Raw genomic sequence first — 15,313 nt, forward strand, 5'->3', positions numbered from 1 at the left:
CCGTTGAAATTTTGGGGCCATGCTCAGTTTTTCGGAAATCTTAATTTATAAGCAAGTTTGAGAGACCATGACTTCATAAAAAATTGAGCGTGGAAGCTGATTACCTCCGCCAAGGAAGTTATGTTTTTGCCGGCGTTTGTCTGTTTGTTTGTTTGTTTGTTTGTTTGTCTGTTAGCAACATAACTCAAAAAGTTATGGACCGATTTTGATGAAATTTTCAGGATTTGTTGGAAATGTGAAGAGGAAGAACTGATTTCATTTTGGGGGTGATCCGGAAGAAATCCTGGATTCTGGATCACTTTGAAATTTTAGTTAACATTGTGGTAAATGGGGCCAAAAATTTTGTTTCTCAATATCTCGGTTAATTATTGACCAAACCCCATGAAATTTGACTCAGGGATGGACAATGGGATCCTCTTTCATATTCCATCTTTCATATTCCAATTTTGCGCTCTCTGAGTGCTTTTCTAGTTATTATTGATTCTTGGTCAAAGATTTTGAATCTGTTGTCAAATATTGGGTCTCACATTTGGTTGCTGCTCAGTTTTTGTTTTTTGGTTGTTGTTTTTTTTCAATTTTTGAGGTCCAAGATCTATTTAATCCAAGCAGATATTTACAAACTAACTGTTGAACCTGAATATTTGAGAGAATGGCCATTTCTGACAGCAATCTCACACTTTTCTGAGCTTTCATGTGGACGGTGTAGACGCCCAAATAGGGTCACGGACCAAATGTGATCTTTTTGGCCCCTTCTTTGGAGCCTCTGTTCCCCATATGGGCACAGTTAGATGTTGATCATTTTTAGATATGCCAAGGAGAAACTTTGGCATATTCTGATTAGTTTAAAGTAATAAAAACATCTACTATTAACGGAATTTTTGAAAATGAGCTCTCACGGGTCATTGTTGGTGGAGCTTACTTACTTTTCCACCTGCTAGAAAGGTTAAATTACCTTTAATAGCCTTAAACACTAATTGCTTGTTATAACGGAAGACAAGTTGAGATTAAATTTAGAATCTATGACCAAGAATCTAAAATAGCTCTATTTTTTATGAAGTTATGGTCTCTCAGAAATGCTTATAAATTAAGGTGTCCGAAAAAGTGAGCATGGCCCTAACATTTCAGGAACGACTCAAGGGATTGAGCTAAAATTTGAGATTCTTTCATTTGGTTATTGTAGATTTTTTTTTTTTTTTTCATCCAAAGGTGAGATGGCTCATAGGGGAGATTCCTTGAAAATGTCTGTTTTGAGGACTAAAGGGGAGAGTGAAGAGCACAGTGCAGAATAAAGGACCTTTAATGCTCCAGCTGCCACCTTGGGTTAAAGGGAACAGTCGTGTTTTAGCCTAGTGATGTGTGACCCCTGCTGCCATAGTCCTGTAGGACCCCAGCCCTGCCCTGCCTCCTCCACTGTCAGTGTCGGGGAGTAACAGATTACATGTACCAGAGTAATCAGAGTACAAGTTATGAGTAACTGTATTCAGTTACAGTTACTGTTTCAGTGAGTGGTAATCGGATTACAGTTACTTTGTTGAAATAAATGGATTACATGGATGTATTTTCCTGTTTTCACTACTTCAGGACTAAAACCAGGACTAAACCAGGACTAAAACCAGACTAAACCAGGACTAAACCAGGACTAAACCAGGACTAAACCAGGACTAAACCCAGGACTAAACCAGGACTAAACCAGGACTAAAACCAGGACTAAACCAGGACTAAACCCAGGACTAAACCAGAAACTAAAACCAGGACTAAACCAAGACAGGACAAAAAAACAGGACTAAAACCAGGACTATTAAAAACTAAACCAGGACTAAAAACTCTAAAACCAGGACTAAAACCAGGTAACCAGGACTAAAACCAGGACTAAACCAGGACTAAACCAGGACTAAACCAGGACTAAACCAGGACTAAAACCAGGACTAAACCAGGACTAAAACCAGGACTAAAACCAGGACTAAACCAGACTAAACCAGGACTAAACCACTAAACCAAGACAAAAAAAAACAGGACTAAACCAGGTATTAAAATAGGACTAAATCTAAAACCAGACTAAAACCAGGTCTAAAACCAGGACTAAAAGAACCAGGACTAAACCAGACTAAACCAACTAAACCAGGACTAAACCAAGACAAGACAAAAAAACAGGACTAAACCAGGATTAAAATAGGACTAAATCAAGACTAAAACCAGGACTAAACCAGGACTAAAACCAGGACTAAACCAGGACTAAAACCAGGACTAAACCAGGACTAAACCAGGACTAAACCAAGACAAAAAAACAGGACTAAACCAGGACTAAAATCAGGACAATATCAAGTAATCCAAAGTATTCAGATTACGTTACTCACTTTAAGTAATTTAATGGATTACGTTACAAACTACATTTTGGTGTATGTAATCTGTAATCTGTAGGGGATTACATTTTAAAAGTGCAGGTTCTAGCTCTGTGTCTGTGCTGCAGGCCCCACGGTGCTGGAGGTCTTCAACACTCTCCTGAAGCACCTGCGTCTCAGTGTGGACTTCGAGCTGGGAGGAGACTCCAGGAGGAACTCAGCCATCAGCCTGTCGTCAGGACAGAGAGGCAAAGAGAGCGAAGAGCGCTACGTGCAGAACGCCATCATCCAGACCATAGGTGAGCCTCAACACCGCCTCAACACGACGCTGTTTAAAGCAGAGGGGACGTGACCAGTTTGATGTACAATGTCCTGTTCAACCCAGAGAAGAATTTCTTTTACTTTCTTTCTTTATTCTTAATTACAGAAACATTGTTGGCGATGTTTTTATTTGGTGTTTTGGTTCCCAAGATGATTATGTAACCAGAAAATAGAATGAGCCTCACATGAGTCTCTTATTTGGGTCACCAGTTTCAGTACAGAAATCCAGTCAGTTTAAACCTAAATTTCCTCTCTCTGATCCGAATCATCACTACCTAAACCCCTAGCCTGATTCATCAGATGGTTTCACTTTGTGGAAACTGTCTGACCTCACAGCCTTAGGATTCATTCGCTCCACGGTAGGCAGGTACTTTTTTTATTTAATCAATCGCTGCTATTTGGTTGTGTTGTATGTAATGCGCCAAATCCTGTAGGAAGAAGGACAATAACGTCTTTCCCCTTGATAAAATTCACCAGACATTCTCTTTGTTCCGGCTTTAAATCCTTGATCTCGGGAATCGTTGCCAACACAGAATGTCTGTCTTTGTTTACATTCATCTCGACTCTTTGTTTACTGTTGTGTTGTACCACAAAAGGGACACAGACAGATGCTTGAGTTTGACGTCATGGCTTCACAGCTCTTCACTGATTGGTCGGTGCTCAGTCTACAACTTCCAGGGTTTTTGTAAACCGTCTAGTGTATTCTGATTCCTGACCTAGTCGCTGGAGAGAAATGAAATAGTTCAGATGCACTAGGTGGCTCCAGCCTGGCTACTAAACCCCAACACCTGCAGCTCGGGGAGTAAAGGTTCTAAGCTTAATGTTTACCTGAATACTAATTGATCAAAATCGATTCTAATATTAAGATAGACATGATTGTCCAACCAGAGAAAGACAATAATGACTCACGTTGGCTGGCGTCTGTGTGTGGTGCAGGGTTTTTCGGGGGGAACCTGCCGGACTATCAGAGAGCAGAGGTGATGATGTTCATCATGGGGAAGGTGCCTGTGTACGGGACGCCCTGCCACACCCTGGACACGGTCAAGATCGGGTCAGTGCCCAATCGCTCCTCACCTCAACTCTGTCTCCTCCCCTCTCCCTCCTCATCTCCTCTCTCTCTCTCTCCTCATCCTCTCTCCTCATCCTCTCTCCTCATCTCTCTCTCCCTCTCCTCTCTCCTCATCCTCTCTCTCATCCTCTCTCTCTCTCTCTCATCCTCTCCTCTCTCTCTCTCCTCATCCTCTCTCCTCTCTCTCATCTCTCCTCATCTCTCTCCTCATCTCTCTCTCTCCTCTCTCCTCTCTCCTCATCCTCTCTCCTCTCTCCTCATCCTCTCTCCTCTCTCTCATCTCTCTCTCTCTCATCCTCTCTCCTCTCTCCTCACTCTCTCTCCTCATCTCTCTCTCCTCTCTCCTCATCCTCTCTCCTCTCTCCTCATCCTCTCTCCTCTCCTCATCTCTCCTCATCCTCTCTCCTCTCTCTCTCTCTCTCTCTCATCTCTCTCTCCTCATCCTCTCTCTCTCTCTCTCTCCTCATCTCCTCTCTCCTCTCTTCATCTCTCTCTCTCCTCATCCTCTCTCCTCTCTCCTCTCTCACTCCTCTCTCCTCTCTTCATCCTCTCTCCTCTCTTCATCCTCTCTCCTCTCTTCATCCTCTCTCCTCTCCTCTCTCCTCTCTTCATCTCTCTCTCTCTCTCCTCTCTCCTCATCCTCTCTCCTCTCTCCTCTCTCTCTCCTCTCCTCTCTTCATCTCTCTCATCCTCTCTCCTCTCTCTCCTCTCCTCTCTCTCTCTCTCTCTCTCCTCATCCTCTCTCATCCTCTCTCCTCTCTCCCTCTCTTCTCCTCCTCTCTCTCTCCTCATCCTCTCTCTCTCTCTCTCATCTCTCTCCTCATCCTCTCTCCTCTCTCCTCATCCTCTCTCTCTCTCTCCTCATCCTCTCTCCTCTCCCCTCCTCATCCTCTCTCTCATCCTCTCTCCTCCTCTCTCCTCTCTCATCCTCTCCTCTCTCCTCATCTCTCTCTCTCTCCTCATCCTCTCTCCTCATCCTCTCTCCTCTCTCTCTCTCCTCTCTCCTCTCTTCATCTCTCTCTCTCTCTCTCCTCATCCTCTCTCCTCTCTCTCTCTCATCTCTCTCTCCTCATCTCTCTCATCTCTCTCTCCTCATCCTCTCTCCTCTCTCATCTCTCTCTCCTCTCTTCTTCCTCTCTCCTCATCCTCTCTCCTCATCCTCTCTCCTCCTCATCCTCTCTCTCTCCTCATCTCTCTCTCTCTCCTCATCTCTCTCTCTCCTCATCCTCTCTCCTCATCCTCTCTCCTCTCTCTCCTCTCTCTCTCTCTCTCTCTCTCTCCTCTCTCCTCATCCTCTCTCCTCATCTCTCTCTCTCTCTCTCTCTCTCCTCTCTCTCACTCCTCTCTCCTCTCTCTCTCCTCATCCTCTCTCTCTCTCTCTCCTCATCCTCTCTCATCCTCTCTCTCTCTCTCTCCTCTCCCTCTCTCTCCTCACTCTCTCTCTCTCTCCTCTCTTCTCCTCTCTCCTCATCCTCTCTCCTCTCTCCTCATCTTCTCTACTCTCTCTCCTCTCTCCTCATCCTCTCTCCTCTCTCCTCTCTCCTCTCCTCATCTTCCCCTCTCTTCCCATTTCTCCATATCATTTTCATACTTTTTATTCTTCTTTTAAATAATTCAGAAAACATTACTTAATAACATGGGGTAAAAATAATGTCGTAAAGACGTGAGTGGAGTCTGCGTTCGCGTCTCTGGCTCTTGTTAAATGTTTCCTTGGTTGTGCGTGTGAGAGGGAGGGTCCCCTGCAGCGCTCCCAGCAGCGGCGCCCTCTTCCAGGCTGCTGCCATCGGATTATGCGCCCGTCTCCGGAGGCTCCAGGATTACTGCCAGTCCGTGCAGTTATTTTATTATTTCTTATTTTTGGAGCCAGCCTCGTGGTTGTTAGGGCAACAGTGAAGGGTGAAGCGAGGACACAGCGAGGGGCTCCGCGCCGAGTCTGAGCTCAAGAAATCACCGTTATTCTGCCTGACCCGCCGCGCTCCGCTCCGCCGTATGGCATATAAATGATCTGTTTCCATGGAGACGAGGAGGCGGTGCTGCCAGGTGAGGTTACAGGTCAGATCTGTAAAAGGCGACCCCCGTTCAGAGAAAGGACTCTGTGTGTTTTTCAGCAATAAAAACAACAACTGGAAAATGTACACAGTGCCCCTTTAGTCTGGATTTAGACCTGGTTTATTTAGTCTGGGTTTAGACCTGGTTTATTTAGTCTGGGTTTAGACCTGGTTTATTTAGTCTGGATTTAGACCTGGTTTATTTAGTCTGGGTTTAGACCTGGTTTATTTAGTCTGGGTTTAGACCTGGTTTATTTAGTCTGGATTTAGACCTGGTTTATTTAGTCTGGGTTTAGACCTGGATTATTTAGTCTGGGTTTAGACCTGGTTTATTTAGTCTTGGTTTAGACCTGGTTTATTTAGTCTGGGTTTAGACCTGGATTATTTAGTCTGGGTTTAGACCTGGTTTATTTAGTCTGGGTTTAGACCTGGTTTATTTAGTCTGGGTTTAGACCTGGTTTATTTAGTCTGGGTTTAGACCTGGTTTATTTAGTCTGGATTTAGACCTGGTTTATTTAGTCTGGGTTTAGACCTGGTTTATTTAGTCTTGGTTTAGACCTGGTTTATTTAGTCTGGGTTTAGACCTGGTTTATTTAGTCTTGGTTTAGACCTGGATTATTTAGTCTGGGTTTGGTCTTGGTTTATTTAGTCTGGGTTTAGACCTGGTTTATTTAGTCTTGGTTTAGACCTGGTTTATTTAGTCTGGTTTAGACCTGGTTTATTTAGTCTGGGTTTAGACCTGGTTTATTTAGTCTGGGTTTAGACCTGGTTTATTTAGTCTGGGTTTGGTCTTGGTTTATTTAGTCTGGGTTTAGACCTGGTTTATTTAGTCTGGATTTGGTCTGGTTTATTTTAGTCTGGGTTTAGACCTGGTTTATTTAGTCTGGATTTGGTCTTGGTTTATTTAGTCTGGGTTTAGACCTGGTTTATTTAGTCTGGGTTTAGACCTGGTTTATTTAGTCTGGTTTAGACCTGGTTTATTTAGTCTGGGTTTAGACCTGGTTTATTTAGTCTGGGTTTAGACCTGGTTTATTTAGTCTGGGTTTAGACCTGGTTTATTTAGTCTGGGTTTAGACCTGGTTTATTTAGTCTGGGTTTAGACCTGGTTTATTTAGTCTGGGTTTAGACCTGGTTTATTTAGTCTGGGTTTGGTCTTGGTTTATTTAGTCTAGGTTTGGATTTGGTTTATTTAGTCTGGGTTTAGACCTGGTTTATTTACTCTGGGTTTGGTCTTGGTTTATTTAGTCTGGGTTTATTTAGTCTAGGTTTGGTCTTGGTTTATTTAGTCTGGGTTTATTTAGTCTGGGTTTAGACCTGGTTTATTTAGTCTGGGTTTAGACCTGGTTTATTTAGTCTGGGTTTAGACCTGGTTTATTTAGTCTGGTTTAGACCTGGTTTATTTAGTCTGGGTTTGGTCTTGGTTTATTTAGTCTGGGTTTAGACCTGGTTTATTTAGTCTGGGTTTAGACCTGGTTTATTTAGTCTGGGTTTGGTCTTGGTTTATTTAGTCTGGGTTTATTTAGTCTAGGTTTGGATTTGGTTTATTTAGTCTGGGTGTAGACCTGGTTTAGTTCTGGTTTAGTCCCCCTGACTTCAGCTTTCCCGTCAGATCTGTGTTAATTTTTTTTTAGGTCCCTTTGCACTTTTAGATCTGAGATGACGGGGGCCACTGTGAGATTTTAACCAGATTTTAATGTGTCTCCTTCAGATAAAACTAGATTGTGTAAATTCACATGGAAGTGCTCCTTTCGGTTTTTAAAACCCGTTCAACTTCGCTGCACAACTGCACCACTGCTCACACTTTCTTTCAGACCTGTGCCCGTCTCCTGCCTGCACTGGTTGAAGAACAGCGCCATCTGCTGCCTGGATGAAACTGGTTTTAAATTGCTAATCGCTACGGCAACAGTCCTAATTTTGAGCATTCTGAAACCCACTGATAGAGTCCTGTCTTCAGTGAGAACATGAGCATGAATTCCCAGGTTTTTTTTTGTTTTTTTTACTGACTTGCTCGTAGGTTGGCGGTTCAGAACAGCTCCTGCAGGTGTCTTCCGTTGTGTCCTCGGGCAGCGCTTCATTTCTGTGGCTCTTTTTCCGTACATATCCAGTGTGTAAATCCTTGTGTTTGTGTTGCAGACATCAGGGCACCAAGCGTATCCAGACCATGCTGCTCAGCTCGCTCATCATGGTCAGTGCTTTTTATTATTATTATTTCATTATTTGTCATTTGAGTCTCGGCTCAGAATCGGCTTCATGTGGGCAGGTGTTTATCTGAATAAATTTGGACTTCATGACATAAATCCTGTATTTCAAGTTCAGATTTAGGTGAAAACAGGTTAAGGGTAAGGTTTGGTTTAAGGTTAGTCAAGTAGTGATTATGATTCACCCTTCCAGACCTACCAGCGGACATGTTTTACATAATCGCGCAAATTTTACATAATAGTGCACTTATTTCTCAAATCAATGGAAAATTACACATCTTGGTCTGCGTAATTGCACATCCCTCGCTATTTTTATTTGAAAAAATATTTTTTTTTCACTCAATGTGGCTCTGTGCCCTGGACTTGACACGAGCTGTTTCCACGACTGAAACCAGGAAAGTCATGGGGGCATTGCACTTTTTGTTTTGTTTTGAGGCAATAAGGATATTTTTAGTTTACTTACAGACTTCATATTTTGCATTTTTGTAGCTAAGGCCGTAAATTAAGCTTTTTGGCTGTGTGTTTTGTATGAAAAAGTGTGAATTTTATTTTTATTTTTCATTTGTATTTCTGGTCCTGTAGCTTTTATTACATCTATATGACACAACTACAGCAGCAGATTGTGAAATAACTGGTTGTACTGGAAAAACGGATGTATAACACTTCATTAGAGGGTAAACTTGGGAGATTGGGATTATAAGTGATGGTAAGGCGCACGTCTTGTTTTTTGGACAATCAGACAATATATATCGGACTTATTTTGTCCTCAAGACCTGATTATACGGTATATATTTTTACTGGAGCAAATTTTGCTCAAGTGCTATGGTTAAAGGTTGTATGGAGGATTTTTTTTTGTTTCAAACTGTCAGTGAAAGTTTAAAATACCATTACAGAGACGCAGCAGCTTTGTAATTATGATGACCAAAAAAAAAAAGAACGAAAATCTATCAACTGTGGACGTGTTGAGGCCGGATAAACATCAGCCAATAGAAAACGAGGCTCCCTCATTTTCTATTGGCTGTTCGGTTGTCAATCAAACTCCCTAGTATAACTGACTCGTCGGAGCGCGGGGATTACGTGGTTTACGCAGCGGTTCTTAAAGGCATTTTCGAACTGTCGCTTCCTCGCATTTCGCACAAAGTTTGTCGCGACGGCGGACGAGAATCCACGACCGGTTCGCCGCAATAGAAAGTCCGTTTTTGAGGTCGCTGAAAGAAGAAGAGAAGAGGAAAAGGAGCAAAGCCAAACTGAGGTGATTCTTGGAGATCTCGTCCAGCGATGGCGATGATGAATTACTTCTAGACAGGAAACTTCAACAGTAATTCTGAACGCGCACAAGGACTGTCGCTGTATTTCTCTTCCCTTAAAACAATCCTCTATACAACCTTTAAGGAAAAATCTCTGGGAAATGAATATAAGTCTGTAATGTCACCAGAGACAGAATATGTAAACTCTGTGTGTGTTTGTGTGTTTTTGTTTTAGGTAACGTCCGGCTTCAAGTCCAAGTCAATGTCCGCGGCGCTGCCCTCCACCTTCCTCGACCCGCTCTTCTCCATCTCGCTCATGGAGGACAGCGAGCTCCGCCAACTGGTGCTGGAGATCCTGCACAACATCATCGATCGCCACGACAACCGCGCCAAGCTCCGAGGCATCAGGTCTGTCTTTAAAGCTGCCCTCTGTCACTTTTGGAATGGAGGGTTGCCAGCTTGTTTCCATGGAGATGTTATGAGCAGGAAGTGTTTCAAACGTGTCCGTCTTGTGGTGCAGGTTTTAATGTGGCAGAGACGTTTTAGGGAAAGCAATAATATCGCCATGGAGACAAGCAGGTAGAGGATTGATCAGAAAGGTTACACAGTGCGTCTTTAAACTCTCCACTGAGTCACTGAAGTCATGTCTGAGTGGAATTGTGGAAGCCTTGTACTTTTTGGCAGTGAAAGGTGTCACTTAAATCGTTTTGTTTTTAATCTAATTGAGTTTAAAAACGACTGAACTTTTCATTTTTTCCTCAGAATAATCCCCAACGTGGCTGCTATAAAAATCAAACGAGAGAAGATTTCCAAACAGGACGTGGCCTTTATGAAAAAGGTACATGATATTTTTCAAATCGATTTGATATGGTTCCATAAATAATAAAGTCTAAATCGTGGCTGTGATACTAAAAGTTTTTGTTAAACCACTTCTTGTGCAAACTTCATATGAAACACAAACATTTTAATCATCAAAACAGTGAAAATGTCAAATATGTCTCATTAACGAGTTTCCTTTCTCTAAACAAGGAACAAAACTTTAACAAAATTATTTAGTAAAATATAGAATAGAATAGAATAGAATAGAAAGCCTTTATTGTCATTATATAGAGTATAAGGTATAATAATAATGTATATATAATAATGTAGTGTAATAGTATAATAATAGTATAATGAAATTCAGAGCTGCTCCATCAAAGTGCAAGAATGAATAATAAATCAAAACAAATTACCAGTTCTCATTAAGTAAAAACCAAAAAATACTACTACTACTACTACTACTACTACTACTACTACTACTACTACTACTACTACTACTACTACTACTACTACTACTACTACTTGGTGATATATCGATACAGCAGCCCACGATATCGATACTGTATCATCACATTAAACGATACGATATATCAACATTTTGATATTTTTGCACACTCCTACTTTTCACCATGTCCCTCAGTGTTAGAAAGATCTTATTCCTTTCAGCAGCGCCCTCTGCTGGTCATGTGAGATTCATAGAACTGTATTTGGTTGTAACTTTTGTTCTCTATTATCTCGTGATTTAAATAGGTTCATCTTGTTTTTAAGTGTGTACTTCACCGCCTGTACAGCACAGTGGTCACCTGACGCTGTTTTAAACGTGCTTTATAAACACATTTCATACTGACACTTGTCCTGACGTGTGTTCGTGTCGTGTGCAGCACGGGCAGCAGCTCTACCGGCACATCTATCTGGGCTGTAAGGAGGAGGACAACACCCACAAGAACTTCGAGCTGCTCTTCACCACGCTGGCTGTGCTGACCATCGAGCTGGCCAACGAGGAGGTGGTCATCGACCTGATCCGACTGGCTCTGGCTCTCCAGGTGGGCCCCTGCACCTCAACACACGGGTTCAGAGAGAGAGAGCGTTCGAAAAGACCGGAGCGTTAGTTTATGGATTGTACCAGATTTGACCAGCGCTGGTGTGTAGGCTCTGCTGGAGCGATTGCCTTCCACGCTCACCTCCTCAGTGACTTACAGAGAACACAGAGAACGGATCTGAAGACTTCTGTTGTGACATTTGGCCCAATCAGCTCGGGAGTATTTGACTCCTCATCACTTTCCCTGAGAGTGATCCCAGTTTCACAATGTGCAGGACTAGAGCCACACAGACTCACTGAGCTTGTCCTGGGTCTCATAAAAAACTATGTGGATAATATATTGTGGATAAACAGTAGATCATATCCATCCTAGGCCTGTAACGATAACAGATTTTGCTGGACGATTAATTGACCGAGAATTTATTGCGTTAAACGATAATATTGACATTTTGAGACCAATTTCAACTAATATAATGACCATGGAATAAAAATGCAAATACACCCTTTCAAAGATCAATAAACCTTACTTTCTAAAGAACATTTAACACAGGAACTGCAAGACAAACAAAAACAACAGGCCTAAATAAAACAGACTTGTTAATACAGGACAAGTCTAATGTGTCTGGCTCACAGCGAGGACTTGTTAAAAATGCACTTGAATAAACCATTGCTGAACCAAACACAACCAAAACAATAAATAAAATGGATTATTAAGTCTCTGTAACAAAATTACCCTTAAAAGTGATTTCAGTCGTTGACGTACATTGGAATATTGTGTCTCTTCTCTCTGTGGCTGCTGCTGTGAGTCTCATCATTTTGGTCATTTAAATGTTCGTATAAACAGGATTTTATTTCTCTATGAGGGAGCCACTGTCCTGTCTGGTGTCGTGTCGGTGTCTTGTGGGATTTCAGTGGATTTTGGGCTCTTCGCCGGGGGCGGGGCTAGTTCTGTCGCTCAGCTGTTGGTGTTTGAGACATTTCCTCTCGCCGTTTGCGTTTCGCTTGCTGCATTTGACACACGTGGTTGTTGAGACGTTTCCCGCTCGCCAGTGTTGATTCGGCATCGTGACTTGTTTTGGCACTCGGCGATGAACTGTTTTGGTTGTGTCGCGGCTTCATGTTAAACCACACAGACAGCGGCGCTTTCTGCACTCAGGCTACGTGTCGATAAACACAGCGCACGTTGGTTCAAGCGTCGTTACACTTGTTAAACGAGAGGAGTCAGAGAGCGATAGAAACTTCTAACATTCACCGTCTTTGAGAGCGAGAGAGAGCGAGGAAAACAAACAAACATGCAAATAGAATTTATCGTGGCCGGAAAAGTTATCGAGCTCGTTAAAAGTTATCGTACGATTAACTGATTAATTGATTATCGTTACAGGCCTAATGCATCCATCCATTTTCTTCCGCTTATCCAGGGGCGGGTTCGCGGGGGCAGCAGCCTAAGCAGGAACTCCCAGACTTCCTTCACCCCAGACACGTCCAGTATATCCAGTGTTGGGAAGGTTACTTTTAAAATGTATTCCCCTACAGATTACAGATTACATACCCCAAAATGTAGTTTGTAACGTAATCCATTAAATTACTGAAAGTGAGTAATGTAATCTGAATACTTTGGATTACTTGATATTGTCGTGCTTTTTAAAACTACATGAATTTAGCGACCACATCCTGAAAATTCATGTTTGTTCTCTTCAAATTGGCCCTGGTTTAGTCCTGGTTTAAAACTAGTTTAGACCTGGTTTAGTCCTGGTTTAGATCTGGTTTTAGTCCTGGTTTAGATCTGGTTTAGTCCTGGTTTAGTCCTGGTTTTAGACCTGGTTTAGTCCTGGTTTAGTCATGAATTAGTCCTCGTTTAGTCCTGCTTTAGTCCTTCTTTAGACCTGATTTTGTCCTTCTTTAGTCCTCGTTTAGTCCTGCTTTAGTCCTCGTTTAGTCCTGCTTTAGTCCTTCTTTAGTCCTCGTTTAGTCCTTCTTTAGACCTGGTTTAGTCCTTCTTTAGACCTGGTTTAGTCCTGCTTTAGTCCTCGTTTAGTCCTGCTTTAGTCCTTCTTTAGACCTGGTTTAGTCCTTCTTTAGTCCTGGTTTAGTCCTGGTTTTAGTCCTGGTTTAGACCTGGTTTAGTCCTTCTTTAGTCCTTCTTTAGACCTGGTTTAGTCCTGGTTTAGTCCTGGTTTAGGCCAAAATGTGAAAACGGCAAAATACCGCTGTGTAATCCGTTTATTTCCACAAAGTAACTGTAATCCAATTACCACTCACTGAATCAGTAACTGTAACTGAATACAGTTACTCATAATTTGTACTCTGAGTACGTAACTCCGGTACATGTAATCTGTTACTCCCCAACACTGAGTATATCATATAGAATATAAAATAACCTATATATGAGGGTAAAATAAGATGAAAACTACCACTTGGTGACATCACAAGGTGAAAAAGAGCATTTTGAATGAAACAAAACACAACACAAGGAATATTTTGAGGATGTAGCAGTCAAAACAACACTCTTTTTTTTCATTTTTTTTTTCATATAAGACCTTTAAAGCCGCAAGAATGTACAACACGTGCTCTTTAATGAATATCTTTGCTGTGTTCAGAACTCGAGCTTCTCAAGAGCCAAATGTAAAGACGCGAAGAGCTCAGGAGGCCACGCGTGCACAGTGTGACAGTTCGCTCTGGTCTGATCCTGCCGCTCCCTCGTGCACAATACTCGAGCTACGCCGTTGAAAAGCTCAAATATATCCCAATCCTTTGACCCGAGTTCCGCGGCCTCATTATCTCTGTGTGTGTGAGTTTTCTGAAGTCTGATTTAGTCCATGAAAAGGCCATCGTCATAGAAACCAGGTGAGAAAAGCCTCCGTCTGACTGCAGGAGTGCATTCGGGAGCTTTTCTCTCTGGTCGGTAATGGGTCCACCTCTGGACTCACGCTAAACTAATCACAATCACAACTGTCAGGTTTTTACGCCAGATGCCCTTCCAAGCAACGGCATGAGCGACTGATGCTTTAACAGAGGCGCCACAGCAGAGTGAGGTTAGGCCGAGGTTGAACTTTCTAAACTAGTCATCTGCATTATAAGTACGATTTTTTTTCTTTCAGTGTTAATGTTGTTTATTAGTGATGGTGAGATGAAGCCGCATAATCCGTGTATCATTCGTTCGTTCGTTTTTCAATATAAAACCAAAAATAAGAAAATGAAAAAACAACAGTTTTCTTCATTATTTGTCTCCAAAACAAAAATGAAAAAAATGAATAACAATTTGTTTTTTCAGTTTGATTTTGTGTTTAAATGAAGAATGGAAAAAACGGATAACGACCGTTTCCCGTTTACGTGACTTCCGTGACTGCAGTGCTGAACTTTTGTACTGCACACGGACTGAACCAGGAATGAACCAGGTCCGGGACCAGACCAGGACCAGACCGAGACCGAGACTGAGATCAGGACGGGACCAAACCGGAGGTTCAGAGCCCATGGCAGGGCCGGAGCTCGAAGCTGAGGCTTGAACCCCGCTGAGGCTCAGAGTCAAAGCTCGAAGTCCGCCCTGGTCCCGGTCTGGTCCCGGTCTGGTCCCGGTCTGGTCCCGGTCTGGTCCCGGTCTGGTCCCGGACCTGGATCAGTCCATATGCAGCGCAAAAGTCCGGCATCGCAGTCACGGAAGTCACGTAAACGGGAAACGGTCATTATCTGTTTTTTCCATTCTTCATTTAAACACAAAATCAAAAACTGAAAAAAAGGAATCGTTATCTGTTTTTTCATTTTGGATTAGGAGACAAATAATGAAGAAAACTGTTGTTTTTTCATTCTCTTATTTTTAGTTTTATATTGAAAAACCTAATGAATGAATGATACATGGATTCCCCATGAAGCACTGAAGCGTTCCATCCGTTTGCTCGACTGCTTCAAGATGCTTCATTTGCTCCACTGCGCCATCAAGTGTCCAAAAAATGTATAACAGGCAGAATGAAAATAGAGCAGTTGACATGATCATCGAGGTTCTGATGGAAAGATTTATACTGAACAAATGAATGATTAAATATTTGAATATTTGTGGTATCAACATAAATTGTGAATTTATTTACATGGAGTCTGTTCATGATATAATGAACGGGTTAAAAGAAAAAGTAGACACTTCACCTGATTTTTTTTTTTTTTTTTTACAAGAAATATATTAGACCAGGAGAAACAGTGTGTTGTCAGATTTGTGTATTTAGTAGTTTAGTTTATTTTACATCA

The 15,313-nt window shown here is 42.1% G+C and overlaps 1 protein-coding gene across 2 annotated transcripts in view; it reads left to right on the forward strand.

Annotated features, from left to right (window-relative positions):
* Nucleotides 1-15,313, forward strand: part of efr3a (EFR3 homolog A (S. cerevisiae)) — a 123,974-nt gene that overhangs the window by 92,719 nt on the left and 15,942 nt on the right. For both annotated transcript variants that reach the window (XM_055151456.1, XM_055151455.1), the window contains 6 exons: nt 2,468-2,638; nt 3,597-3,711; nt 7,911-7,962; nt 9,458-9,630; nt 9,985-10,060; nt 10,923-11,084. In XM_055151456.1, the coding sequence (XP_055007431.1) occupies nt 2,468-2,638; nt 3,597-3,711; nt 7,911-7,962; nt 9,458-9,630; nt 9,985-10,060; nt 10,923-11,084 (749 nt within the window). The remainder of the gene's footprint in view (nt 1-2,467; nt 2,639-3,596; nt 3,712-7,910; nt 7,963-9,457; nt 9,631-9,984; nt 10,061-10,922; nt 11,085-15,313) is intronic.

This window comes from Boleophthalmus pectinirostris, unplaced genomic scaffold (genome assembly GCF_026225935.1).
Source record: "Boleophthalmus pectinirostris isolate CB_2022bp ecotype Guang Dong unplaced genomic scaffold, ASM2622593v1 HiC_scaffold_16, whole genome shotgun sequence".
NCBI lineage: Eukaryota > Metazoa > Chordata > Actinopteri > Gobiiformes > Gobiidae > Boleophthalmus > Boleophthalmus pectinirostris.